Here is a 24,679-nt window from a genome sequence, read left to right on the forward strand (position 1 = left end):
TTGTAATGTCTTAGGCAATGATACTGTGAAAGGCCTTACAATGATGTAAAAGCAGGTGATTGTTGGGATAGATTTCAGCTGCAAGATGTGATTGCATTTACACAAATAGAAGTAACAAAAAGCCAGCATTGGTTATGTTTAAATTGCATTAAAAACTTTCAACAAAATATTGGCAGGTTCAGACATGGACATAAAAAAAAACATAAAACATCAGTTGTAGAACAGACAGAGGTCAAGAGGTCAAATCAGCCTTTTCATTATTACTTATGATGCCTGTGTATAACTGCTTACCTGTGTAATGCAGGCGCCGGTGAAAGCCACAATCACTGCCACCACGTTGACTGTCAGCTGGAACTGCAGGAACTTGGAGATGCTGTCGTAGACGTTCCTCCCCCACATGACGGCCTTGACGATGCTGGTGAAATTGTCATCAGTAAGGATGATGTCCGATGCCTCTTTTGCCACGTCTGTGCCAGCAATTCCCTGACAGGCAGAGGTGAAGGGGCATCAGATTAGAGGTTAACATGCACTGAACTTGAGACCACCTGTCTCTGAGTGATAAAAACCCACTGTAAAGCAGGCAACGTGACACTGAGCTGCAAAATTGTTATATTTACAACATGCCAAACTGAACATGTTGCTTGTCACCAACGTTGTGTGATTCCAAAGATTATGCAGTTGAATTGAACGAGGCTTAAAGTGAAAAATATTTTTAACCAGAGAGAGATACACGGTTGCAAAGCTGAGACAGCAGCCTTCCTGGTGTTAACAGTAGCCATGTGACATGTGATGTGATGCGAGTGGATGTAAGACCGGCAGAGGAGGTTTCCAACTGAACAGGTGATAATTGGCAGAAAGCAAGCAGAAGTCTGGTGCCGGCTGAAAATATTCCTCATGGACCCATTACGTCTTGAAGGTCACGGCTTATAAATCCCTGGAAAGGTTTAAGGAACAGTAACTACTGTCAGGATGCTGTTTGACAGCCTGGTGCTCAGATGACTTTCCGTCAGAAAATAAATGTCATAGAACATAGGAGTCTGCTGATGCTTTAGTTGGTGTCTGCTGGCATTGTTATTGCTTGCTCTTGTGTGTCCTTTGACTGCGAGTCTGTAGAAACACGGGAAACATTTTCTTATGTAATTAATGCAGCGACCCATTAAGGCATCCTGGTCGGGACTGAACCAACTTCCCGATCTCAGGTTTTGTTCTCGGAGAAACTGTCAAACCTCTTGTAAGTTTATTCTCGAAGGAAATGGACACCAAGTCCGGGTTAGGTTTTGTTGCGATATGAACATGAAATTACATTACGGATTTTTTTTTCTACATTCACAGGAGTGTCAAGGGAATGACGTCTGCTTTTAGACCCTAGGCCTCCTTGGTGCAGGTGTGGAACTGTCCGCCTCCTGCGAGAAGTTGAGAATTACATGTTTTGAAAGTCAAACACTTGCGTTTGAATTGTGTCCGTATTCTAATATTTCACAGCTTTTATCCAGGCAAGGGGCTCTAATTCCATTAGATTTCCACGTAATTTCTGTTGGTGTTTCTATTATCCTACTCTATTACACCGTGATCATTATCGTGTTCAGTTCCACAGCTTGAGATGATCAGCTGGGGTTCCATCACGCTAAATTTAAAAATCAGTAAAATGAATAAAAGCTAGATGTTCACGTGCTCCCGACTACAGTGAACTATCCAATCCCCATTATTAAAATGCAAATAACCTTATGCCTTGTTAACTAGTTCCATCGCTGCCGAGACAGGGTATGAATTCTCCGGCAAGTTATTCATTAATTTTATGTCGCAACCTTTGATTTCCTCTTTTCTGAGGTATATGAGCCATGGTGATGAGACTTAAGAGCTTTAACTAAGACACAAAATGAGTTAATCCACATTTTTTTTTCCCCGCATTCTTTTTGGAATGATTAGGTCAGTCAGTAACACTGGAACTCAATATGTTTTCAAAAAGAAAAAATGTGATTTTCTTTTGACTCCTTTCTGGTGTTTAGGCGATGACAGTGATTCTGACATTTGCCGTATTAAAGACAACAAAAGCTAAAGCACTATCGCTTTCTGTGGTGGAAGTGGGAGAATAAAGGTGGTTAAACGATGATAGAGTGAGATGAACCCCGGCCTCCACACGAAACATTTGTCGACCTGTGATTCCAAACATCAGCGGAAGAAAAGACCCAAGTTCAGAAAAGAATGAGTCGTTACCATGGCAAAGCCGACATCGGCTTTCTTGAGAGCTGGTCCGTCATTGGTTCCATCTCCTGTCACTGCGACCACCTGACGGCACTCTCCCACCGTGCTGTCAATTATTCCTGATGATCAAAGATGCACAGAACACTCAAAGAAGTGCATCAACATTGCAGGGAAAAAAAACAAGACTAATTGCCTTGAGATGAGGCTTTAGGACTACAAACATGGAATATTATATTGGAGTTTAGGTAACACCATTGCTTCTCAAATACGGTGCAATGACCCCGGGGAACATTCTTGTGGTGTAAGATTATCTCAATGGTGTAGGTTTTTTTTTGTTTTTTGCATGCGCGCACACAGGACAAAGCAGGAGCTATGAAGTCTAGTGAACAAGCCCTCAAGAGACACCATGGAAAAATATTTAACAGTGATGATAAGAGAGGCAGTGAGAGACGGAGATAATGAGACAAACGAAAGTCACCCGAAAGCTAAGACGAGGAAATATGACAAAGCGTGTGTAGCGCTTGGCTTCACTGTGACTACAGAGGTAGACGAGGAATGCGTGTTTACTATGTTTAAAATGTTGGCGGTGGACAACATGAAGCCCAAAAAGTTAGGCGTTACCCCTATTTACGCTGATTAGCCGCTTGCTGAATATTGCTAACAATTATCCTGTTTTGTGAAAGCTACTTCAGTAAACCAGCGCCCACTGTTATGGTAATAAATGTTAATAAAGTTATTCTTTCTTTCAATTTGATCTATATGTCTTTCTATTTTTCCCCCTAAGTGTTAGTAAGTATACAATGCGGTGCAGGGGTGTGCATATAACAACGTTAAAGACAAATTATACTATTTATAGTTGTTTTCTTTTTCCTAAGGGGGGCGTAACAGAAAAGAGCTGAGAAGCGACGGGTTAGACTGACCAAAATCACATCTCATCCCACAATTATGTTCCCTTTTGAAAGAAGACAATTAAATACAGAGACACAAGTAGAAGAAGGTAATTACAAGGTACATCACACCACAATTCCATTAAAACGTTACAATGCGGTAATAATACACCAACCTTTAACCAGGGTGTGTTTGTCTGTCGGTGAGGAGCGAGCCAAAACACGCAGTTTGGGCCAAACTTTGTCCAGACGCTCTTGTTCCACCTTGAAAATTAACACATGTGGAAAATGACTTGTCGTTTTGCATGTTAAATCATGATTCACCAGCAGCAGTATATCATTCTCGCATTTGTTTTTTTTTCTGTCAAATTGTCAATTTCCAAGTATGTTGGAGAAACTAAGGAAGCCAAAAGATTTGTATACATGTGTAGATTCAAACAACTGTCAAATATCATGGCGTGCTTGATGTTCTCTAGTTGGTGTACATACTGTAATGCTTTACTTGTATAACCCTCCTAGTCTTGCCTTGGCTTACCTCTCCCTTGTCATTTCTTATCTGCTGGTTGAACTCTTTGCCCTCCAGACACAGGAAGTCCTCCCCGGGTAGCAGGATGCCACACTTAGTTGCGATGGCGCGGGCTGTGTTGATGTTGTCTCCAGTCACCATACGTACAGTGATGCCGGCACGCTGGCACTTAGAAATAGCCTCAGGTACCTGCAGAAGTGTCAGGAGGAATAAATCTACAAGCGTCCACAGCAGCAACCCTGAATGATCCGGATAAAATACAAATAATTCAAATATTGTTTCTCTTTAAAGGCGAAAGGAGATTTTCGGATGATGGGTTTGTCGGCTTGGGGGGGAAGTTGGGTTTCCGTGAGGGAAGAGGAGACTGATTCATCAGACATATCCCTTGACACCAGTATGAGGGTCGCTAACAATATTGACTCAACACTGAGAAGGGAAACTCATTCTGCTGGTGACCTTTGCCCCACCCTTCATGCCCCATCATTTATCACCTAGTTCAAGATGTTAGAGTGAATAAAAAGAAGGCACTCACAAAAACAGGACTCAGCGGAAGTAATACTTGGAACTCAAACTTCAAGGAAATAAAGGTTTTTGTTGGTGTTATTTCTCAAAAGTGGCTCGACTGTAAAATCTGTATGTGATTCAAAGGAATGAACCCACATGATTTTCAGCACATCACCTGGATGTCTCAACCGTTGATCTTTGTTTGTTTGGGACCTAATTTGGTTTGGGTTAAAGGAATAGCCGCCCCAGCGAGAAGAGGGGAACCTCAGTCCAAAGTACAAAGAATATTTCTTCATTTCATTTAGACCACTTTCAGAGTGGAGAGGCGACACAACTGTACGTAAAGCCTAAATGAAAGAAAAGTCCGAAGGAGCACATGGTGAGCGGCCAGGAAGTAGTGACCTGGTATTTGGTTCAGCAAAGAACTTTCGAATTAAACTTGAAATGCACGCATGGCAATTCAGGAAAGCGGAATAAAAACATTGGGTGCCGCTGTCAACAAGTGGTCTAACATAGGGTGTCAATGCCAGGCTGTGATATACTACGGTACTGAAACATAAAGTTACATCACTACTAAACAGCTTGTGAGGAAAAAAAAAAAGATATGTTGTCACACTAACAACCACTCCAAGAAGTGTTAATAGACTAAATCTGGTTACTCTTTGATTGCAAGAGTTCTACATGTTGATGGTGGAACTACCGGTAGTAGGTCATGCCTTTCGATTGCATACATGTGCTTAAGAGAGAAAGTGGTGAAAAATCGAAAGAATAAATTAATATATAAAAGCTGAAATACACTCTTTTGCAAACGTCAGGGCCTGTGGAGATAGACACTGAGCTGCCGCTCTCTGGTTATTTCCACCGCGTTGGTTCTTTGTGCTTTGGCATTAAAGCAGCCGGCAGCAGAGACGAGGATTCCCGTGCTTCATTACAGGCTTCATTTAACATGTAAAGGCATCTGTGCCAGACGCACCTGAACAGACCTCAGGACGGGTTTTTATTTAAAGCTTTTTAGTTTAGGCGCAGAAACAATCTTCCCACTTTGAAATATTTCTCTCACAACACAAATATTAAACCAAGCAAGGGTGGTCTGTCAGGTAAGGAACATTCCTTCTAATGATGTTTTTACCCCTTGTACTCTCTGTTAGGCTCTCATGTACTTTCATGACATTTTTCACCACTTTCCCTATTTGTGAAGATGAGGGAGGGGGCTTGACGGCATGCTTTCCGCCCAGCCTTCCTGGCTTCACATTAAAAGCAGGTGGGGACAGCCTAGATGAGCTTGTTTGTATTCACTCCTGCCTCCCGCTCCACCTCTACCAATCTCTGTGTTAGACAAGGGAAAGATGTGAGGAACAGGCGTAAGGCAATAAGATAGGGTTTTAGATGAAATGACACATCCTCTCCTCTGAAGTGTCATCTGAAGTAACGGCGGCTTCTGACGATGGAGGCACAGCCGTCGACGGCTTTGCGGCATAGTTGTTTTTTTTTTTTAAAAAAAAAAAAAACATTTTTTCGAGGCCAGTATTTTACAGGCAAATTAGAAATTATGCAAATATTCAAATCACACGTCAAGACTGGCATCCGCTCAGCCCGCCTCAGTTTTCAACATCAAATGTGAGTGAGTGGAAAAGACACAAGTAGATAATTGAAATTCATTTACATCAGACCAAACATTTTTCTCTCTGCTGCGGTGGTTAAAGCTGTTTCACGGTTCCATATTTTATCAGAGGTATCGATGATGCGGATACATCATTCATAACTAGTTCGTGAAACAAAACTAAAAGGAGGTCTTCTGTTCCGGAATTGTATTTTTCTCAATTTAGACCGCGCCATCAAAGCAGAGTGATGAGCGGCAGCATCTCGCCAGGATCAATTTTCCGATAAAGGCTCATGTCATTTTGATCCAGACTTTTACTAAACCTCGTCCCATGGATCCTCACTCATGTTGTTTCCCCCCGCCAGGATGCTTTCTGCAGTAAAAGCTGAGAAATGGTAAATTGCAACATCCTTCATGATGACGGGCCAGATCGAATTGAGAATAACAGCAAGGATCCAAGATATATAAGGCAAACAAGAAGTGGTCCTTGCGATGCAAAAAAAAAAGAACCAGGTGCTTTAGTGATGAACGAGATCAATTGTTTTAGGGAAGTTTGTCTCTTCTGTAGCACAACTTAGTGATTACTTCAGGAAAACTTCAGGTTCATTCACTTAAGACACCAAGGACAAAGAGCAAACGCATTGACTGAGGAACCTGGCTAAATAATGATCTATGCCTACGGTCACGGCCTGTTCACCATGATGAAGAGCTGTTTGAGAGAAGCTTTATTTGTCTGCATGTGGATTTTTTGTTTTTACAAAGCCGTGAATCAACATATGCTTACTATTACATCATTTCTTATGGTTTTCCTTGGTTCCTTGGTTGACCGGCAACTATGATTTCCATGTCTTGTGCCCCTGGAATATAAAGAACTGACTGCATGCAAAACACTCAAATAGCAAAGTTTTTACAGAGCCCTTGAGCCAGTCTTTTCACCTAACAAACGATCTGATTATTGGTTAATTTGATTGAATTTAAAATGAGAAGTGAAAGTCTTACAAACCGTGGAAGAGCCATCTCTCTGAGCTGGATCATCTGAACCTACAGTTTGCTTTAAAAACCAGTCTCAAATGTTATTTGCATCGATAGACCATACTATAGTCCTTTGTGCATTTTGTTTGTATCTAAAGCTGTCCTTGTTTTATCTGACTCCTGATGCAAACTTGCTTTTCCACCTTCCCTCTTAGTGTGAAACACCTAATAACTATTTTAAAGTGCTACTATGGTTCTCTCCCTCAGGTCATTAGAGATCCGAGGCAAATTTTGCTCAACAATTAGACCAGCGGCTAGTTTTCGGTTTGTGCTTCTTGCAATTGGGTTCCTGTGTGTTTGATAAACGGCTTGAGCTTCCTGTGTTTTTGGGGGGATTCGGTTGGACTTCAAGCACGAGCTTGAACATTGACACGCGTTTATGCCTTTCGCAGCTGCGGCTCCGAGGAGTGTTTGTGTGCTCTGCCCACGTGCAAACACAGCAGTCACGACTAACAATTGCAGAACAGTCACGACGGGGAAAAAAAAAAAAAAAAAAAAAAATTACACCAAAAATAATTCTTCACACCTGCCAGTGCTTTCAATATCAGTAGGAAACCTGGGTTATTATGAATATTTTGGCCTCCATCTAGAGTTTAGATCTATTTTAACACTGCGGGGACTCAAATCCTAATTAAGGGTACAGAATGACACCACACAGGGATTTGTGGGGACGTCAATTCAAAGCTCCAATTGGTCGGAAAGATGGAACGTATATTCTTATGGATCACGGTTAAATTAAAGATTAATTATAATGAGCAATATAACTTAAAAGCAGTGTTTAATTCAATATATTATCTCAGACTGAAAAGAGTACCTCGGGTCTGACGGGGTCCTCGATGCCGACCACAGCGATGCAGGTGAGGTCGTTCAGGATTTCGTTTTCGTTGTCCCATTCCGGTTCTCCTGCGTCAGCGGGGAAATCCCTGAAGGCCACGCAGATGGTTCTCAGCCCGTCACAAGCCATCGGCTCGATCACTTTATGTACCATCTCGTCGCGGTCTTTGGGTTTGAAGGCACGAGGCTGACCCTGGGCGTCCAGGATACGGGAACATCTGGGGTGGGTTGGGATATGGATGGACATTAATGAGCAGGTGCCAGCCATTGGTCAGACCATGCTTCTCAAGCGCAAACTATCCATCCAAGTCTTTCTGAACGAGGGGTTGTGAAACACCACCTGTCATACACGAGGAGTTTATTCGTTCATTCATTATTTATACAGCTTGTCCTGCACATATGGGCATTTCCAGCTGTCAGTGGGCGAGAGACAAGGTATAAGCTAGACTGGTCACCTGTCAATCACATGGTGATATTAAGATCTATTCATTCATCCGTATCGGGTAACATTAGAGGAGAATATAACGACGCCATGCATAAACATCCCAGTCAGCATCGGCAATATTTGTAAAAGCCTTTCATCAAGTCCACTCTTTTAAAGAAATTGTATTAGTGTGTAATTGTTATTTCCTGGTCATCTTTTCTCAAAATCTTTTCTCAAAATCTTTTCTCAAAATTTTCAATATTCTAATGTTATTCTAATGTTATTCTAATGCATTCTAATGTAATTCTAATGTTATTAGAATTGTTTTAACATAATTCTAATAACATTTTTATCTTTTTTTAATGGTAAGACACTGGTTATTTACTTTTTATATTTTCCCATGATTCCTATCATTTAATTTAATAAGTTAACATGATCTCAAATTGGGTCACAAATATTGACATACTGCATAGAAATAGATAGGACCCTGAAACTTTAGGTTAGAGACATTTAACATTGAACAAAAGAACACAATATATTATTTACGTTGTTTGCAAGTATCAGAGCTTTGCAAAGCACCGAATTACATCAAAGATCTATTTCCATTGAACTCATTGGGTCAGGGGAGGACTTATTTCAGTCCGCAAAATCTTTGCCCTCATTTCAATGGAATATGTATGTGGACGAGGTATTTCTTTTTTAGTGCAGTTTAGTCAAAAGGTACCTTCAAGCTATTTGTGGCGAATAAGATCTTTTCTCTTACTTCCTCAGGACGATCTCTGATGCTCCCTTGCTGTACATGCGGAAGCCTCCGTCTGCGTTCTTCAGCACCGTGCTCATGGATTTACGGGAAGAGTTAAAGGTGTAAACCTTGTAGAGTTTCTCCTCGGGCACCTCCTCTCGAATTGGCTGATAGTCCCTCTTGAGCTCCAACACAAGTCCAAGTAAAGCACACTCTGTTTTGTTGCCCACGTGGCGGGGCAGGCCGCCTTCCTTCTCTGGAGGCTGAGAGGTGACAAAAGATTTGTTTATTATAAGGGAGCTAAACTGTGAGATCACAGTGTTCAACTGTCCTGTTATAAATATAAACTTCCTCTGACTTTCCTTCAAATCTGACCATCTAGTTTCTCTTCCTGGGCTCTATTGCAACAACAAGCTCCTTTTAAATCTCTGACTTCTTACCAGGATCTTGGTGGTATACGCTGAGTTGATGGATATGCTGTTGACCAATACTTCTAGCGTCTCTGGTTTGATGACATCGGGTTCCGGGACGGTCTTGTAATGCATGTCGCCAATATACGCCTGCACCACCGTCATGCGGTTCATGGTCAATGTGCCTGTCTTATCTGAACAAATAGCCGTGGCATTACCCATGGTCTCACAGGCGTCCAGATGACGCACCAGGTTGTTATCCTTCATCATTTTCTAAGGGAAAGAAATTAAGAAATTTTGAGATGAGGCTTTTTATTCTTATTTTTTTTTTTTGCTTTCCCACCACATCCCATTTGCCTCCGTGTACCTTCACGGAGTAGGCCAGGGAGATGGTCACAGCGAGCGGCAGCCCCTCAGGAACAGCCACCACCAGCACTGTCACGCCGATGATGAAGAACTTGACAAAGTACTGGATGTAGATGGGGGTGCACATGGCCACCCAGGTCCGACCCTGGATCCCAAATGTGTCAATCACAAAGTAGAGGATGAGGATGATGACGGTCACAGCGGACATGATAAGGCCTGGGAAGAACAGAGATAAGTCAGTCAACTCCATGTCAGTTACAGAGGCTGAAATCAATAGTGTCTCAGAGGCCCGAACAATCTGAAGGACATATGAAACCATCTGCCCCTGAATTCTTGATTTAAGTGAGGAAGCTCTCCAGAAACCATTTGGCACTCTGACTTATTCAATTTCAGCTTAAATATTGACTAATAGAGTAGCTGCCAAAAGCACCTTTTGGATAATACTTCTTGTTGTAATCCCCCCATCTCATGTCTGACAGGCATTCATGGACTGTGACTAAATAATTGGGAGGGCGATTTTCGAGGTGCCCTGGTTTCTGTTTAGTTTTCCAAAACACTATTTTGACATGAATTGAATCCCTTCAATGGCAAATTTTGATGCAAAATTATCCGAGTGGACACACGCGCTCGAATAAAATGAACACGTTCTTCCATTTTCTGTCCTATTTATTCCACATGGGGTCTTGGGAAGTTTGAGGCAATTTCTTTGAATATTAAACAATTCCACCCTAGACAGGTAGGGATGGAGGAACAGGCCACTAAAGACTGACATTCACACCTAAAAGCATTTTGAGACTGTCATTCAACTCAAGTTCATATCTTTTATTTTTTGAGCCTAGAGAGTAGAATCGCAGGCCCAGAGAACACATACACGAATGTTTGATGTATTCTCTGCAAGCAAGTGAATGCACAGTACATGGATCAAATAGGCAAATGCATATTGTACAATACGATGTGTTAGAACATGCAGGGCATGACTGAAATCCAAAAAGCTACTGAATGAGCTTTTCTGCTTCATCTCATTAAATTCACCTGCTCAAAGTGTTTCAGTACAAATTTTATTTCTCTCGTGAATGAGAAGCTGTTGATTACTGAAGGCAGTTAGAGCCCCCCCCCCTCCCGTTTGTCCTAGAAGTGTATTAAGGTTAATTGAAATGACACTGAAAATGCCTTCAATTCCGGAATGGATCATGTTCCCAATAAAAAACATCTATTCAATAAAATTAAGTGCAGTCTGGCCCCTCAGCTTCTCACTCACTGCTTGATCACTTGTGTGCAATTAAAGAAGAACAATATTCCTGGGAATTATGTTTTGCAGACGTTTATCAGTTTTACATCTGTGAGTTGAGCTGTAAAAAAAAAGAAGTATAAACGCTTTATTGAAACGGTCCATCGGCATCGAAAGACCAAAAATATTTATAACTCTGAAATATGGTTTAAGATGTCATTTTGAATTTCCATGGTAATATATCTGTAGAGATACTTTTTGGAGAAATTAAGCAAGGAGCTAATAGATTTTTATATTAGAAAAAAATTATATATATACATATATATATATATATATATATATGATGGAAAAAAAAATATTTAAAAAAAAATAAAATAAATATATATATATATATATATATATATATATATATATATATATATATATATATATGTATATATATATTTTTTTTTTCTTTTTTTCCTATTGTCCTTTATTAGTCCCTTGCGGGTAATTACTCTCTGCATTTAACCCATCATGGATGAACCATGAGCAGTTGGTAGCCATCTCGCTGCGCCAGGGGAGCAGTTAGGGGTTCAGTGTCTTGCTAGACAACACTTCAAAATACGAGGAGGAGCCCAGAATCAAACCGGGAATGTTCTATTCCAAGGTTCCAATTCCGATCGCACTACCCCCTATGCCAGGCGACCCCTATATCTTGTTATAGATATTGGGGTCAGAAGATATCATATATCTTCAGTGGTGCCATGAATAACAAGTAGAGATTTGAGGACTTGGCTTTGTCCACATCTTCACTTGACTTTCTGGGCTGATATACAAGTACATTAAGTACTTAACTCCTGGAGGAGGAGATCTATGTTCATGCAAAATCAGATAGGAGGCGGTTTGATCTCTTTTGGTGAAAATATATAAAAAAAAAAATCTGTCTGTCAGACGATTACTAGGACATACTCTTTGCAGATGATTCGGCCATGACCCGCGGACCGAAATGAACGAGTTCTTGCCTACGTTGCAGAACTTTGGCATGACTGTCAGCATAAAGTAAACTGATGTGAGGAAGAAAGAATTGTAGGAGCCTTGGCCAAACCGGAATCCCGAGACTGTTCACATTTCCTCATAAATACTATGAATCAGTTGTGTCCACAGCATGCCAGAGAGCGGCGTCCCGAAGGACCTGCTCAACAATGAAACTGTCCGCAGGCATGAGCGAGTGAGAATGTCTGCTTCGGGGAAAACTGATGTCAAAAGGCACAGATTTTGAAGGACAGTGGGGGTGGGTGGGAAGCACTGCAATTACAATTTCTCTGGCATGTGTTGGTGAAGCTCTCCTGCCCCTGTATTGAGCCTCCATTCTTACCTGAAAATTATGCCGGCGCCGAGGGAGCGGATCATTTTGAAGCCGACGCTCATGAATATTAAACTGAATTACTTTTAGCGAAATCACTGAAATACAGCGTATTACTCAGAGCGGAAAATGCGATTGGTGTGAAAACGAGTGCGTGGAAATGCTATGTTGTGTCACAGAACCTGACACACCTGTCTGCATGTCACACAACACATTGCATCACCTGATCTGATGGTGTTAATGACATGCAAAACTATGAAATCAGCCTTTCCGATCAATTCCCCTATTTGTTCTGTGAGTTTATGTGCGTACATGCATATTTATTTGTTTGTGTGTGTGTGTGCGTGTCCCTCACCGGCTTTTCCGATCTGAACAGCCAGCCTGGTCAATTTGCCCTGCAGCACAGACTTCTCCTTCTTGGTCACATTAACCTTCTTCACCGCTTTGACCTCCTCCTTCTCCTCCTTCTCCTCCGACTCGGCTGCATCCTCGCTCTTCAGTGGCTGGATCTCAAGGGCGATGCCGTCCTGCGTCTTGGCTGGAGAAGGAAGGGGGGATAAGGTGGTCGTTGGATGGTAAGTGGGGGGGTGGGGAGGGGGGAAGGAACATTGGGTGAGGAGAGGGAGGGTAGGATGCCGTAATGTGAGTGATAAGATGACAAGAAGATTTAGGAGAGGTTTGGGAAAGGGAAAGATTAAGAGAGTAAAGAGGGGAGTGGAGGACGTTTCAGTCGGGATGGGGGGGGTGCAGGGATGAGGGAAGGGAAGACAGGTTGACAAAAGGTGAATGAATTAAATCAATAAATAATAATTACGAAACAGGAAGGAAGGAGGTTTCAGGAGTGGTTTGAGGATGAAGGGTAGAGAGACACAGAAAACGTTACAGATTCAGTTGATGTGAAATCTGAAAGCACGGGTTTTCCTCTGACCCTTTACCACTGACATGGTGACCCTATGATTGAATGTAGAAAGTAGCATTTCATCAGAACAGTCATGAAAAGGTCCGAGTAGCTTTGGAGCCACAGACGAGCTACGAGCAGCAATTCATAATGAGGAGCAGCAGACAGAACAGACAACGGAGAGGGCTTAACGGGAAAAACACACGCAGACACACTGACACGCACCGCACAAACACTCACATCACTCACAGACACACATAAACACGTTGTTTGCTACATATTAGAGCTCAGTTCGGAGACAGACTGAAATCTGGAGTCCTACATGGCATCTGCTTTCCTGCTCAGTGGCTCTGCTCCTCATTTGCATAAACAAACTCAGTGTTTGCATTTCACTTCATCAGCTGGGATCCTTTTTGGACTTCAGTGCTCAACATCGAGGCTTTTTTTTTTTTTTTTTTTTTTTTCCATGTGTTTGATCTCAGCTGAAGGGCTCGCGGTGAATTCAGCTGTGTTTCCTGTGTCTGCGGCTGTTTTGTTATATTTCAATATCAAAGAAATTTGAGCAGGTGATGACAACAGATCTACACTGATCTGATGCACTGATGAGTTTAGATGTTTTCAGTTTGTCCTGGTGGAGCGCTGACCTGACAAAACTCGCTGAAAGAAACATTTTCTTTTGAAATTCTACCACATTGGCCTAATGCGATATTTGAGCACAAAGTCTAAAAAGGTTGTCTATTAGCTAAAGCAATGTGGGATTTAGAAGGATCTATTGACAGTAACTGAATTACATTTGTAATTATTTTTGACATCCTTTTTTTTCCAAAAATAAAGCGTGTGTTTGTCATATTTAAATGAGTTTGGGCAGATCTAACCCAAGAGTCCTCTATAACAGTGGTTCCCAACCCCCTGGGCCGCAGACCGGTACCAGTCCGTGGATCAATTGGTACCGGTCTGCACAAGAAATAATCAATTATTTCCGTCGGATTCAGTATCTGAGTCTGAACAAGCTTTTATTTTGAAAAATCTTTTATTTTGAAAAATGACCGGAATCATGGTTACATCTCGGTCACTTGAGCGGCTAAAATGTAACCCACAAGCTTGCAAAATGAGTAAAAACGGAATGTTTCTTTTCGAAGGGGAAAAGGTGGATTATTTTAGTTGCAATATGAACAATCCCCTCGGTCCGCGGTACAATCGTCGACCGGTCCGCGGCGATAAAAAGGTTGGGGACAACTGCTCTATAGTGTACCGACATCTCTCTCCTGCTATGAAGGGATAATCTGAACGCGCCGTTTTTGCCTTTCCTGCCTTTGAGTAGAAGTGACATTTTGTGTGAGCTAAATGTGCCCGTTGGAAGATGAGACGCTATGGTCCTTTTTTTTTCAGTGATAAGGGATCATCATTTTTAATTGTAAAAGAGTTATCGAAAACATCGAAAAGGCTAATTATAATGAAGTACAGAGAATTGAATTTTTGTAGGCAGCTATGTAGAACTTTGAGAGGCAGAAAATAACAGTTAATATGGGTGTGGATTTCCCAAATGCATCCTTAATGGCCCTGATGATGCCTGTTTCCTCCCGGATGTTTAATGTGGCCTGCAGGCCACTTCCGATTCCACTACATGACCGGAAAAGGTGGGTGGGGGGGGGGTATTAAGTTGGTCACAATATGTACTTTCACCACTAGATGCCGCTAGATCAGACAGACACGGACAATATCCATACCATCTGAAACCAACGTTCCAACAGACCATAGACATAAAGCAGGTTTTGATTCCTGGATGACCAGAAAATATAAATTATCTAAGAAAAGCTACGTCTGGGTTATAGATTTGTTAAAAAAAGTAATCAGAATAATTGTAAAAATAACAGAATTGAACATCTATCTGGGATCCATTTTGCTGCTTTCAAAAATCAAATGACTTCTAATTATAGAAGTCAAAAGATGAAATGGGCAATTACAATAATAACGAAATCGTGTTTTGTTTGCTACGGAGTTTCTCTTTTCAGAAGTAGTAGCTTCAGAAGGACAAACTTAAGACTAACTCACAGATGAAGCCTCATGTAAGAACCACCGGTGAAAAACAATTTCCAACGCAACATAATAGAAGGTTTCAAAACTCAATCACAGATTTTCTAAATCATGGTCAAGCCTGTTCAATGAGATATCTACATGTATCTTTTGTCTTTCCCGATGTGGGCAAAACACAGATAGGAACGATATAACAAAACGTGAAGTATCATGTTCACGAGTATTGCAGGTGGTTTCACGTAAACCAACCCTGCTAGCTTGGGAAAGAAAACACTTGTTTACACACTATCTAAACTGGATGTCCAATCTAAAGTTCACAAAAATTTCATGAGTTCACCGATAAAGCTCTGTAACATCGCATTTCAGCATTTCTGATGTTGAATAATTAAGTCAGTTAGAAAGATTGTTTTTGCCAAGAGCTGGATTATGCCTCGTGAGCAGTATGTAGGTATTTTATTAATCTACGATTGTTGCTGTGAATCTCCGGGGTGGGGGTTCTTTGACCTCTCAATGACAAAGGGCGGAAAATACTCAGCATATATTTGGAATCCAATCATAAACTTTTTACTGCACATCCGCTCCTCTTGTTACTTTGGTCTATAGAATATCTTAATGATCAATACTATCCAATCAGCACCTGTTAAGGAAGAGGCACAAATCAAGATAAACTAGAAATTTACAGTTGGTAAAGGCCGCATAATGTCACTTGAAACAATCATTGGGATAAAATAATACCAAATGTTGAAGCTTTGAAAAGAAAATACAGAACAGCTTACATAAGGCCTAACATCTCTCAAAAATATGAGGTAAGATGACAAACATTTCATTCTAACCGACTGTGTTCATACTTGAGAAAAAAAACAGGAGTGTATTTTAAGTTGCATTGATGTTTTTTTTTTTTTTTTTTTTTTTAAACACAAAGAACATTATGAACCAAAACAGTTTGATAATGAGAAGCTCCCCATATAGAAATATCCAAAAAGGAGACATTTTGTGGACAGCATGACCTAAACCATACATTCAAACATCGTGGATGTGGGGATGCGATAATGTCAAACCAGGAAGCTGTGGAGCTTTATGCATATGGTCCACTCTGAAGACAAGCCACAACATGAAACTAACTGACACAACTTTACACGAACAGGATTGAGACCCAAAGACTAACCACAGAACTATAAAACAAGCGCAGCACTGAACCATGGGGAAAACGCATATCGAGCAGAGGGGATGGGGCAGGGGAGCGGAGGGGGGTTTTTGACAATCATATAAATAAATAAGTAAATAAACAGATAAAAAAAAATAAAGCAAGTCAACATACAGGAGACAAAAATTAAAGGATTGCCCGGTAAAATGAAGGAGAACAGCAATGCAGAACCATGACAAGAGAGACAGGAAGAGGTAGAGGAGGCTGCAGAGCTGTGGAGGCTGCAGGAGGCTTCAGCAAGAAAGTAAATCACGGAGAGGAGGGAAAGAGTCAAACAGTGATTACAAGACAACATGAAGTCCTGAGCGACACCCTGCAAGGAGGCATCGGTGAGAGGGATCAAAGAACAAAAAAAAAAGAAAGAAACGGCAAAATACACAAACAGAATTGACAACAGCCCACAAATACTGCAAGGGTGCAACTCCCACACACACCGATAGCCTTGCTTCAGCCGAAAAACATCCAAAAAAAAAAAAAAAAAAAAGGCAAACTAACCATCAACATACACACAAACAACAACATAACAGCTTTGACTGAACTGGTTTGTGTGTTTTCATGGAATCGAACAAACGGTCCCATTCATCAGAATGTAACAGATGTGTTGAAATGTATGAAGGGAAACTGAACCGGATGTTTCCCCATGCTAGTTGTCATGAGGTTCCTTATCAGTTATTAAATATCAGGATTCCTATAAAGGATTCCTATAAATTCCTCCCTTTAAAGGAGATCATTTTCAGTTACTTTTACCATTAAATAAAGGTCTACTGTTGAAAAACTGGAATCAAACATGTCGCTATCAGTGTTTGTCTTTATTTGGGCTGCAGTTGAGTCTCATTTCATTTTTTTCTAATATATCAGTCATAGCAGAATGTTTTTCAAATGTACTGTATATACAGGATTTTTTGTTTTTTTCAACATGGCAGCTGGCATCCCTGTGAGATTTGACGCTGAAGTACCTGCAGCATCGAAAAAACTTTGGTTTCCACCAAAGGGGTTTACTTTAAAGCTAAATGTATACGTACTTGAACCGTTAGGGGGCAAGGGAACTCCATCCTGAGCCTGACAGATATATTAGAATGTGCTAACAGCTGCCTGCTCCCACATCATAACACAAGCAGACAGCTGCCTGCTGCTGCTGGAGAAGGTTGATGCTGAGGCTGTCATCGCAAATCGGCCTAAAAAAGTCTAAAAAGGATCCAAATAGCCGCCGCAGAGCTGGAAGGAATTCTCCGGGAGGACGGGATGCTGCAAAAAACTGGATGCATCCAAGGGGATGCGGTCAGATTTTGAGTATTTTGTTCTTATTGGTATTTGCCATTACCTATAGATCTGGAAATCATTTCTGCGTGACAAAGTGTGAGAAATGTTGTGTGTATGCAGGGGGTGGGGCGGGTGTTCCTGAAAAAGCAGCATTCTGCATGCAGCAGATGCTCAAACTATAGGAGGTCGGCAAGAGGGGAACTGTGTGTGTATGTGTACATGTATGTGTGTGTGTGTGTGTGTGTGTGTGTGTGTGTGTGTTGGGACAGCTTGTAAAGGAAGTCGGACGTGTTGATTCGCACAGAACACATAGGATGGTTGGCAAGTTGGTTGTGGAGATTGAAGGGATGACATAAAGAAACACACACACCCACACACACACACACACACGCACATGCACACACGCAGTAAATCCAATATTTAAAGGCACTGAGGGTGGGCTTAATTTCAACACAGCGTCACACATCAAGAAGACCGGATGGCTTAGACGAATCTATTAGATTGCTCTGTCCCTATGGCCAACAGTGGAATTATGTTTGACTTTCAAGGATAGCGTGCGATATAACTGTGATTTTATTCATATAGAATTATCAGTAATAGATTGTACAGTAATTTCTTTCCAAGGATTCATTAATGAGTATATTTTGCGAACAAATGCATTTAAATGTCGCCTTCTACCTACATTCTTAGACGTCGAGTCATTGAACATGACCTTGAAATTTCAGACCTTTTCCATATCTAGCCATTTTTAAATTAGTCTACTGATGTTAATGTGTCTTTTAATGGACAGCAATTTTGTTATCTAGTTAAGGACCCTATTAACTCCTGGCGGACCATCTGTAGGTAACTAAACTGTTGCTTCTTCAAAAAAAAAAAAAAAAAAAAAAAAAGCAAAACTGTAACTAACTGATGTGCCAGATGGTTTGTCACATTGGACCATCTGGAAGGTTGTCTTTGGAAACAGGATGGAAAATAGGAAGCACTTTCAATATCCTTAGCTGTTGACTCCAAATCTGCCTATCACCTTTTGTCATTGGACAGTGTAAACCTGTTAGGAGCCTAGCAAAAACATATTTTAAATCGAAGAGAAACTCCTGCTCTGTTCTTTGCTCTCCTGTCATTGAGTGATGCCGGAGAAGCATCTCCTCTCCGCTGATGTCACCTAAAACAAATTTTACTTATCCTGGCCAGATGCTCCTTGGCCAAGCTTTGCAAGAAGAGTTTCAGAAATCGTGACCTTGGAAGATTTTAGAGCCTGTTTCCGAAGGATCAGCATACATTTGTTTCTTTAATTTTTACAGTTTTTAAATATCCAGATATGGGTTCGATTCCTTTTTTGAAGGTTCTATTTCGGACACGCAGGACTTACTCGCTAAATCCCTTTTTTTTGATGATTGTCTGGATTTACAGTTTCTCTTCAGTATAAAATAAGATGATGGGATGAGTAAAAAGTAATAGAAAGCAAACCTGATATTTTAGATTATAGGATCTGAAAAGGGAGTGTATGTGACATTATAGGGACACAGTGGAGCAAATTACAATCCAAGAAATAGGGAACATTTCAAAATGTTTAAAACGTCTGCACAACTCACCAATCAGCTGTCTACAGCTCGAGTCACATGGAACAAGATTCATCTGGCTACGATTAGTAATTTGTGATAACGGCCGAGTTAGACAACGATTTTAATAGGGTTTCTGAAACTCTGCAGGCTCTTATTTGTACATTAGCTATCAGATTAGCCCAAGCAAAGAGGTTATATATTAAATTTCAATCTGGTGTGAATTTGCATCTCATTATTTGACCAGGTTACTGGTTCCTTCCAATTTCGTCCTTGCCGATCTGGTTCCGCTTGCGATCGAGTTTTACAAACCGAAGCGGCTGTTTCCAAAATTAATGGTTGGGCGTCATTGTTGTGCGACAGGTGAACCTCTGCTGCGCTGTTCGATTTTTGCAATGTTTGTCTGCGGCGGTAAATTGACAAGGTTAAAGTGAGACCAGACATCATTGCTTGGTTTTACTGCCAGTAAATCTCAATAAAAATAAAGACTCAGACAGTGATTTCCGAGTCTGACGAGGTGCCACGCGAATGGGTTGGTGACAGGAAGCGAAATGTAGATTTACATTTATTACAGTCTGGAGGCTGAATTCTCCTTTGCGCTCTACATTCAAGCATGAATATAATTCCACTGCTGCCCCGTGACGGAGACGATTTGCAGACATTGACCAGACGGTTGAGAGTTGCGCCCTTGGACAGGTAAAGCAAGGCGAGAGAATCCCCCCCCTTTTAACAGCAGCAAGAGAGAGAAAGATGGGGAAAGAGAGAGAGGGAAATGGACAGGATGTCCCCCTTCCTGTCTCTGGGTGGAGCATGAGTAGGGGGTGAGTAACAGATGATGGAGGGATGGGGGAGGGGGAGATGAATGGAGGGGTTACCTTTGTTGCGATTTTCGGGGGGTCCTTGTTTTTTACCTGTTCGGACAGAGAGAGAGGGCGGAATGCTGATAAGATGGCTCAAAGGAAAAATAAGATCAAATCAAACTGAGGGATAACACAAAGCTCAAACTGATAAAAACCCACAGGTGTGTGTGTGTCGTGCGCGTGTTGTCGGTAGGAATGGACCAGTCAGGAGAGAGAGAGAGAGAGAGAGAGAGAGAGAGAGAGAGAGAGAGAGAGAAAGAGACACACACACACACACACACACACACACACACACACACGACCTACTACTGAGAAAAACCAGCTGAGTTTGGTTGCATTGAAACGATCAATTTATGACTGATGAAAAAGTTAATACTTTTCCACAATTCAGAGGATACAATTGGCGTCAACCAACAGTTTCCAGGAGCAAGTATTTTATTTTCTATATTTTACTATAGAGGTTAGAAGTTCAGTGTTGCTCGATTTCCCTGAAATTTAGATGAAGGACAAGGCTCGTATTCAGTTGAGCTATATATCTATCCAGATAAAGTATATTTATGTAAATGTTTTGAAGCTAAATTGTTTCTGACCCCGACTCCAAAGCTCCTTGGATCTAGTCCATGTTCGAAAGAAGCTGGGGGATCTTTATGTGAATAATTCAAGGTCAAGGTTTGGGTTTACTTGACTGGAGTGCATAATATTTGCCTTTAAATCAATGTAGACTGGCAACATCTGACATTTATTGACAGCCGCAACCTTAAATTAATTTAAGGAACATTATATTACAGATCCTCGCCTCTGATCCCTACTGCTTTTACTGAGAAAGGACTTCTGTCAAGGTTGAAGACAATAAAAAGACTTATGCAAACAGACAGCTCTTTGTAATTCAGCAGGTGTTTTTTGATTGATGGCGAAGACTAAAGTGCTTTGTGTATTTATGTATGTGTGTGTGTGTGTGTGTGTGTGTAAATACACTTAAAGCTCTAATGCCAGTAAGAATATCAAAAGGTGTGACTTGTGTACAGTGTGTTTTGTGTGTCTGTGCATGTGTGCAGAGCCATCATGTGTGACAGAATATTCTGCTGTTACCAGAGCTGACGGAAAATGTGAATTACCTCTCTTTGGAGGGAATCAAACCCGGGACTGAAAGCCATTAATGGATTTTATTCACTTGTTTTCAAATGTGGAGATTATAACAACCAAATTGTATTGATTTGGACACTAAAGTCCTAATGGGAATAAAGTTACATGAGGTTTCACCAAAATGAGACAAAGATTAGCCTTTGTCCAAAGCCTTTTGTCCCCTCTAAATTTGGGGGATCTCTCAAACTGTTATTCAATTTTAATATATTAGGCTCAAGCTTTAATTACAATGTATTAACACACACAAGCAAAAGCATGCGCCCGTGTGTGTGTGTGTGTGTGTGAGCAATCACAGACTCATAAGGTGTGGAACATTTAGTAGAGTTACGGTTTCCTTTTTGGGCCTTCACTTCTTATAAGAGTTTTTTTTTGGGGGGGGGGGGGAAGGGGTCTACACATGATTTAACAATTATGTTTGCCATTAGTTGTAAGAATATAATTAGGATCTAAAAGTTAGAATCTGAAAATCTTTGTTGTGACATAACGCGAACAAGGTTCTCCTCATTAGGAAATCATTAGCATTTTGTTCTTTTTTATACTCCTGACTGGAGGCCGGTATTTAAACCTTTGAGTCTCTCTCCCCGCTGAGCTGGTTCATTCAGCCAATTCACAATGAATGCCTGACGAACTGAAACTTTAACCGGGAAAACAAATGATCAGACAGAAACCAACTTAAAAAAAAAAAGAAAAGGGATGAGTAAAAGGGTGTTAGCATGATCACAAGCAAATCAAAAGTAATCGAGACCGACTACAGAGGCCTGTAGCTTTACATCAAACTGCTCTGCGATAGAACCCCTGAACTCGTTTTTTGGAAAGGTTCCACCTCGAAAGGCAACTCTATGCAAAAAGCAAAAAGGCATGTTTCGCATTTTCAACCAACATTACATCATAAATCAATACCTCAGTAAAGTGATCATTACCATAAATTACCATGAATAAATGAGACCATAGTGAGATGTTTATTATGCACATTTAATGGCTGCCAGTGTAACAGGGTTATGTCATGATTTTGCATCATGTTACCCTGAGCTCTGACATTGACTCTCCCCGACAATGTTTGTAATTTCACCCCATGTTATGAAGTGGTCGCTAATGATATACTAACTCTCAATATTAGACAAGAACAAACAAGAAGAACTGTACAAAAGCACAGTACACTACCCCTTGGATATTTATACTGTGATATTTATAACCAGCAAACCCTCAATTAATGTAACACTGGAATACAAAAAAACATGTCAGTGGCCTCTATTCCATTTATGTGAACATTTGAAGTGTCATATTAGAATATTTGAGAATGCTTCCTATATTTAGAAAAAGAAAAAAAAAAAAAAAGTTGGCAGTTGCTTGATGTGGTTTTTGCCTTTTTCAACTCCCATAAGGAAATGAAAATAACTTAAAACTAAAAATAACCGCTTGCAGGACGGCTGCTGTTCAAAGACAATGACAGGCTGCAACTTCAGATAATCTCTGAGTAACAAACTCGGCAGAATTTAGAGTCTGAAAGAAATACTCTGTTAATTTATGAGCTTTGATGTGAAAATAACAAACAAACAAAAAAATAAATAAATCAGCAAGTGTTCTGTAGTGTGAAAATATCTGCCGCTTGATTAACCACCTACTAACACCCGCACTTCAGATGCTGATGCAGATGAAAATGTGCATAAATTCACATTTCTCCACACAATCAATTAGCTGTGGTCTCATTTATTCAGCAATGAAGATTTGACGCTCAGATTGGAGCTACGGTAAGACCCTTAAACGCTCTGCTGTTTTCAGCCAAGATGGGATGAACCTGCTGACGCCGGCTGATTCAGCTTGTATGACATGGGGAGCTTCGTATCAGCACCCGTTCGTTAAAAAAAAAACAAAAAAAAAAAAACATGCAAATATTTCCAGTCACACACCTACTGTCCCTCTAACGGTCGGGTGATTTCATGTGTGTCGGAGCTATTTTTTTTAATCTTGTGTCTTACTTTTCTTGACCTTCTTTTCTTCATCGTTCTCGCTGGCGCCGAGTAGAGTGAAGATGATACCGGTTTGAGAGTTGAGGCCGACGGCCGACACCACCATCCTGCCTGAGCCTTCCATTACGTGGGTCCCTGAAGACCGCAAACAGAGATCAGCCAAACTTGGTTCATTAGGGTAGACTTGGCATACGCTTAATACCGAAAATATTCGCTTCATAAGCTTGTACTTATAAATTTTAGGCTGTATTTTCACGGCTGTGCAACCTGAATCCATTACATTAAGTCGGTGTCAGACTATTTCAATGCTTGCCTTTGAAACGCCTTTGGTTTCAGTTCCAGACTTGCGAGAAGACTTTAGTAATTAAATGCTTTGAGGCAGGAGAGGCACACAGGTGCATGTGGATACATTAACAGGTTTTACAGCTTTTGTCCAGCTTTAAGCCTCTCCGCGAAACAATTCACTGAATTGTTTAGTTAATGTTAATGCGGCTGCAAAATGTAATGCCTCATAACAATTAATCAAGTGTCTGTGTCACGGTGATAATTTTGAGAATCATCAGTGTTTGTCCAGGTCCTGCAACCATTTTCATACACTCACCTGACAGGAGCATAGGGTCCTTCTCCAATGATTTGCGGACCTGGTCAGACTCTCCAGTCAGAGAGCTCTCATCAATCTTTAGGTCATTGCCTTGGATCAGAATCCCATCAGCAGGCAGTAGATCTCCTACGGGTACAGAAGTAAGATGGGTTATATTTCCCCCTTTCACCAGACCTCAATATCCTCAGTATTGGACATTAGGCACCATGCAGTTGAGTTACATTCCAGTGTTTAAATGGAGTGAGAAGTGATATTTCCACTGACTTGCGGCGTCAAAGAAACAGGAGAAACACGAATGTGACGAAGAGCTGCTTTTTGCGAATTGAGCGGCAGGCTGGTTCTTGTGTGCTGGTTGATGGCAAAGTTATTGTTGGGCACTTTGATGCTAAAAGTTTAAACAAAATCTGAATGATCTGAGGGGATAATTACAACTGAAAACTTTTTATAATAATCTAAAAACATAGTTTTATTTGCCTAGAAATTGATTACTTTATTTTTCTTCTCTTTGTTATGTTCTCTTTAGTGGTTGTATTTGCGTGTGTGCACAAGCGCAGATATGTTCTGACCATTTATCCTGATTTGACTTTGCCTTAATGTTATAGTTATAGTTTGTTTTTTTTATTTTGTGAGTAAGAACCGTTGGTTTCCCCATGCAGGAGAAATTTGTTGGTGCTGCCTGACACCTTAAGGCAGATATTCATCTTTAAAATCTGTCTAAATCATGTTCTGCAAAAAATAAGTTCTTTTTTTCCTATAGAAATATAGGAATATGATTCACTGTTATGATTCCATCCAATAAATCTATTTAACATAAAGGATGGCTTTTAAACGTGGCACAAAGTTCCGACCTCAACTTCATCCTTTCATATTTTGGAATGTACTACAACATCAACAGGCAGATTTTATTGCCCGGCATCATTTATAGGCTGCAGACGACAGCAGAGTTTATGAAAGCATTTCATTTCAAACGGCTTGAACGCAGTTGCAATGTAAAGGATTCTGTTAAAAAAACGTGTTGTTTCTTGAACCTCCATCAACATGTACCGCAGAGCA

At 40.8% G+C, this 24,679-nt stretch overlaps 1 protein-coding gene across 3 annotated transcripts in view; it reads right to left on the reverse strand.

Moving 5' to 3' along the window:
• The window catches only part of LOC147232897 (plasma membrane calcium-transporting ATPase 1-like), a 106,811-nt gene that overhangs the window by 18,683 nt on the left and 63,449 nt on the right, over positions 1-24,679 (reverse strand). For 2 of the 3 annotated variants that reach the window (XM_086150040.1, XM_086150038.1), the window contains exons 5-16: positions 23,627-23,752; positions 23,035-23,160; positions 19,931-19,966; positions 12,456-12,638; positions 9,529-9,743; positions 9,192-9,434; positions 8,773-9,014; positions 7,566-7,803; positions 3,625-3,804; positions 3,266-3,353; positions 2,215-2,321; positions 292-483 (exon numbers count right to left, since the gene is read on the reverse strand). In XM_086150040.1, the coding sequence (XP_086006166.1) occupies positions 292-483; positions 2,215-2,321; positions 3,266-3,353; positions 3,625-3,804; positions 7,566-7,803; positions 8,773-9,014; positions 9,192-9,434; positions 9,529-9,743; positions 12,456-12,638; positions 19,931-19,966; positions 23,035-23,160; positions 23,627-23,752 (1,976 nt within the window). The remainder of the gene's footprint in view (positions 1-291; positions 484-2,214; positions 2,322-3,265; positions 3,354-3,624; positions 3,805-7,565; positions 7,804-8,772; positions 9,015-9,191; positions 9,435-9,528; positions 9,744-12,455; positions 12,639-19,930; positions 19,967-23,034; positions 23,161-23,626; positions 23,753-24,679) is intronic. The other variant, XM_086150041.1, reaches the window with a different exon arrangement.

The sequence above is a fragment of the Fistularia commersonii genome, chromosome 7, assembly GCF_037954325.1.
Source record: "Fistularia commersonii isolate RoL2024-O1a breed Wild chromosome 7, RoL_Fcom_v1.0, whole genome shotgun sequence".
NCBI lineage: Eukaryota > Metazoa > Chordata > Actinopteri > Syngnathiformes > Fistulariidae > Fistularia > Fistularia commersonii.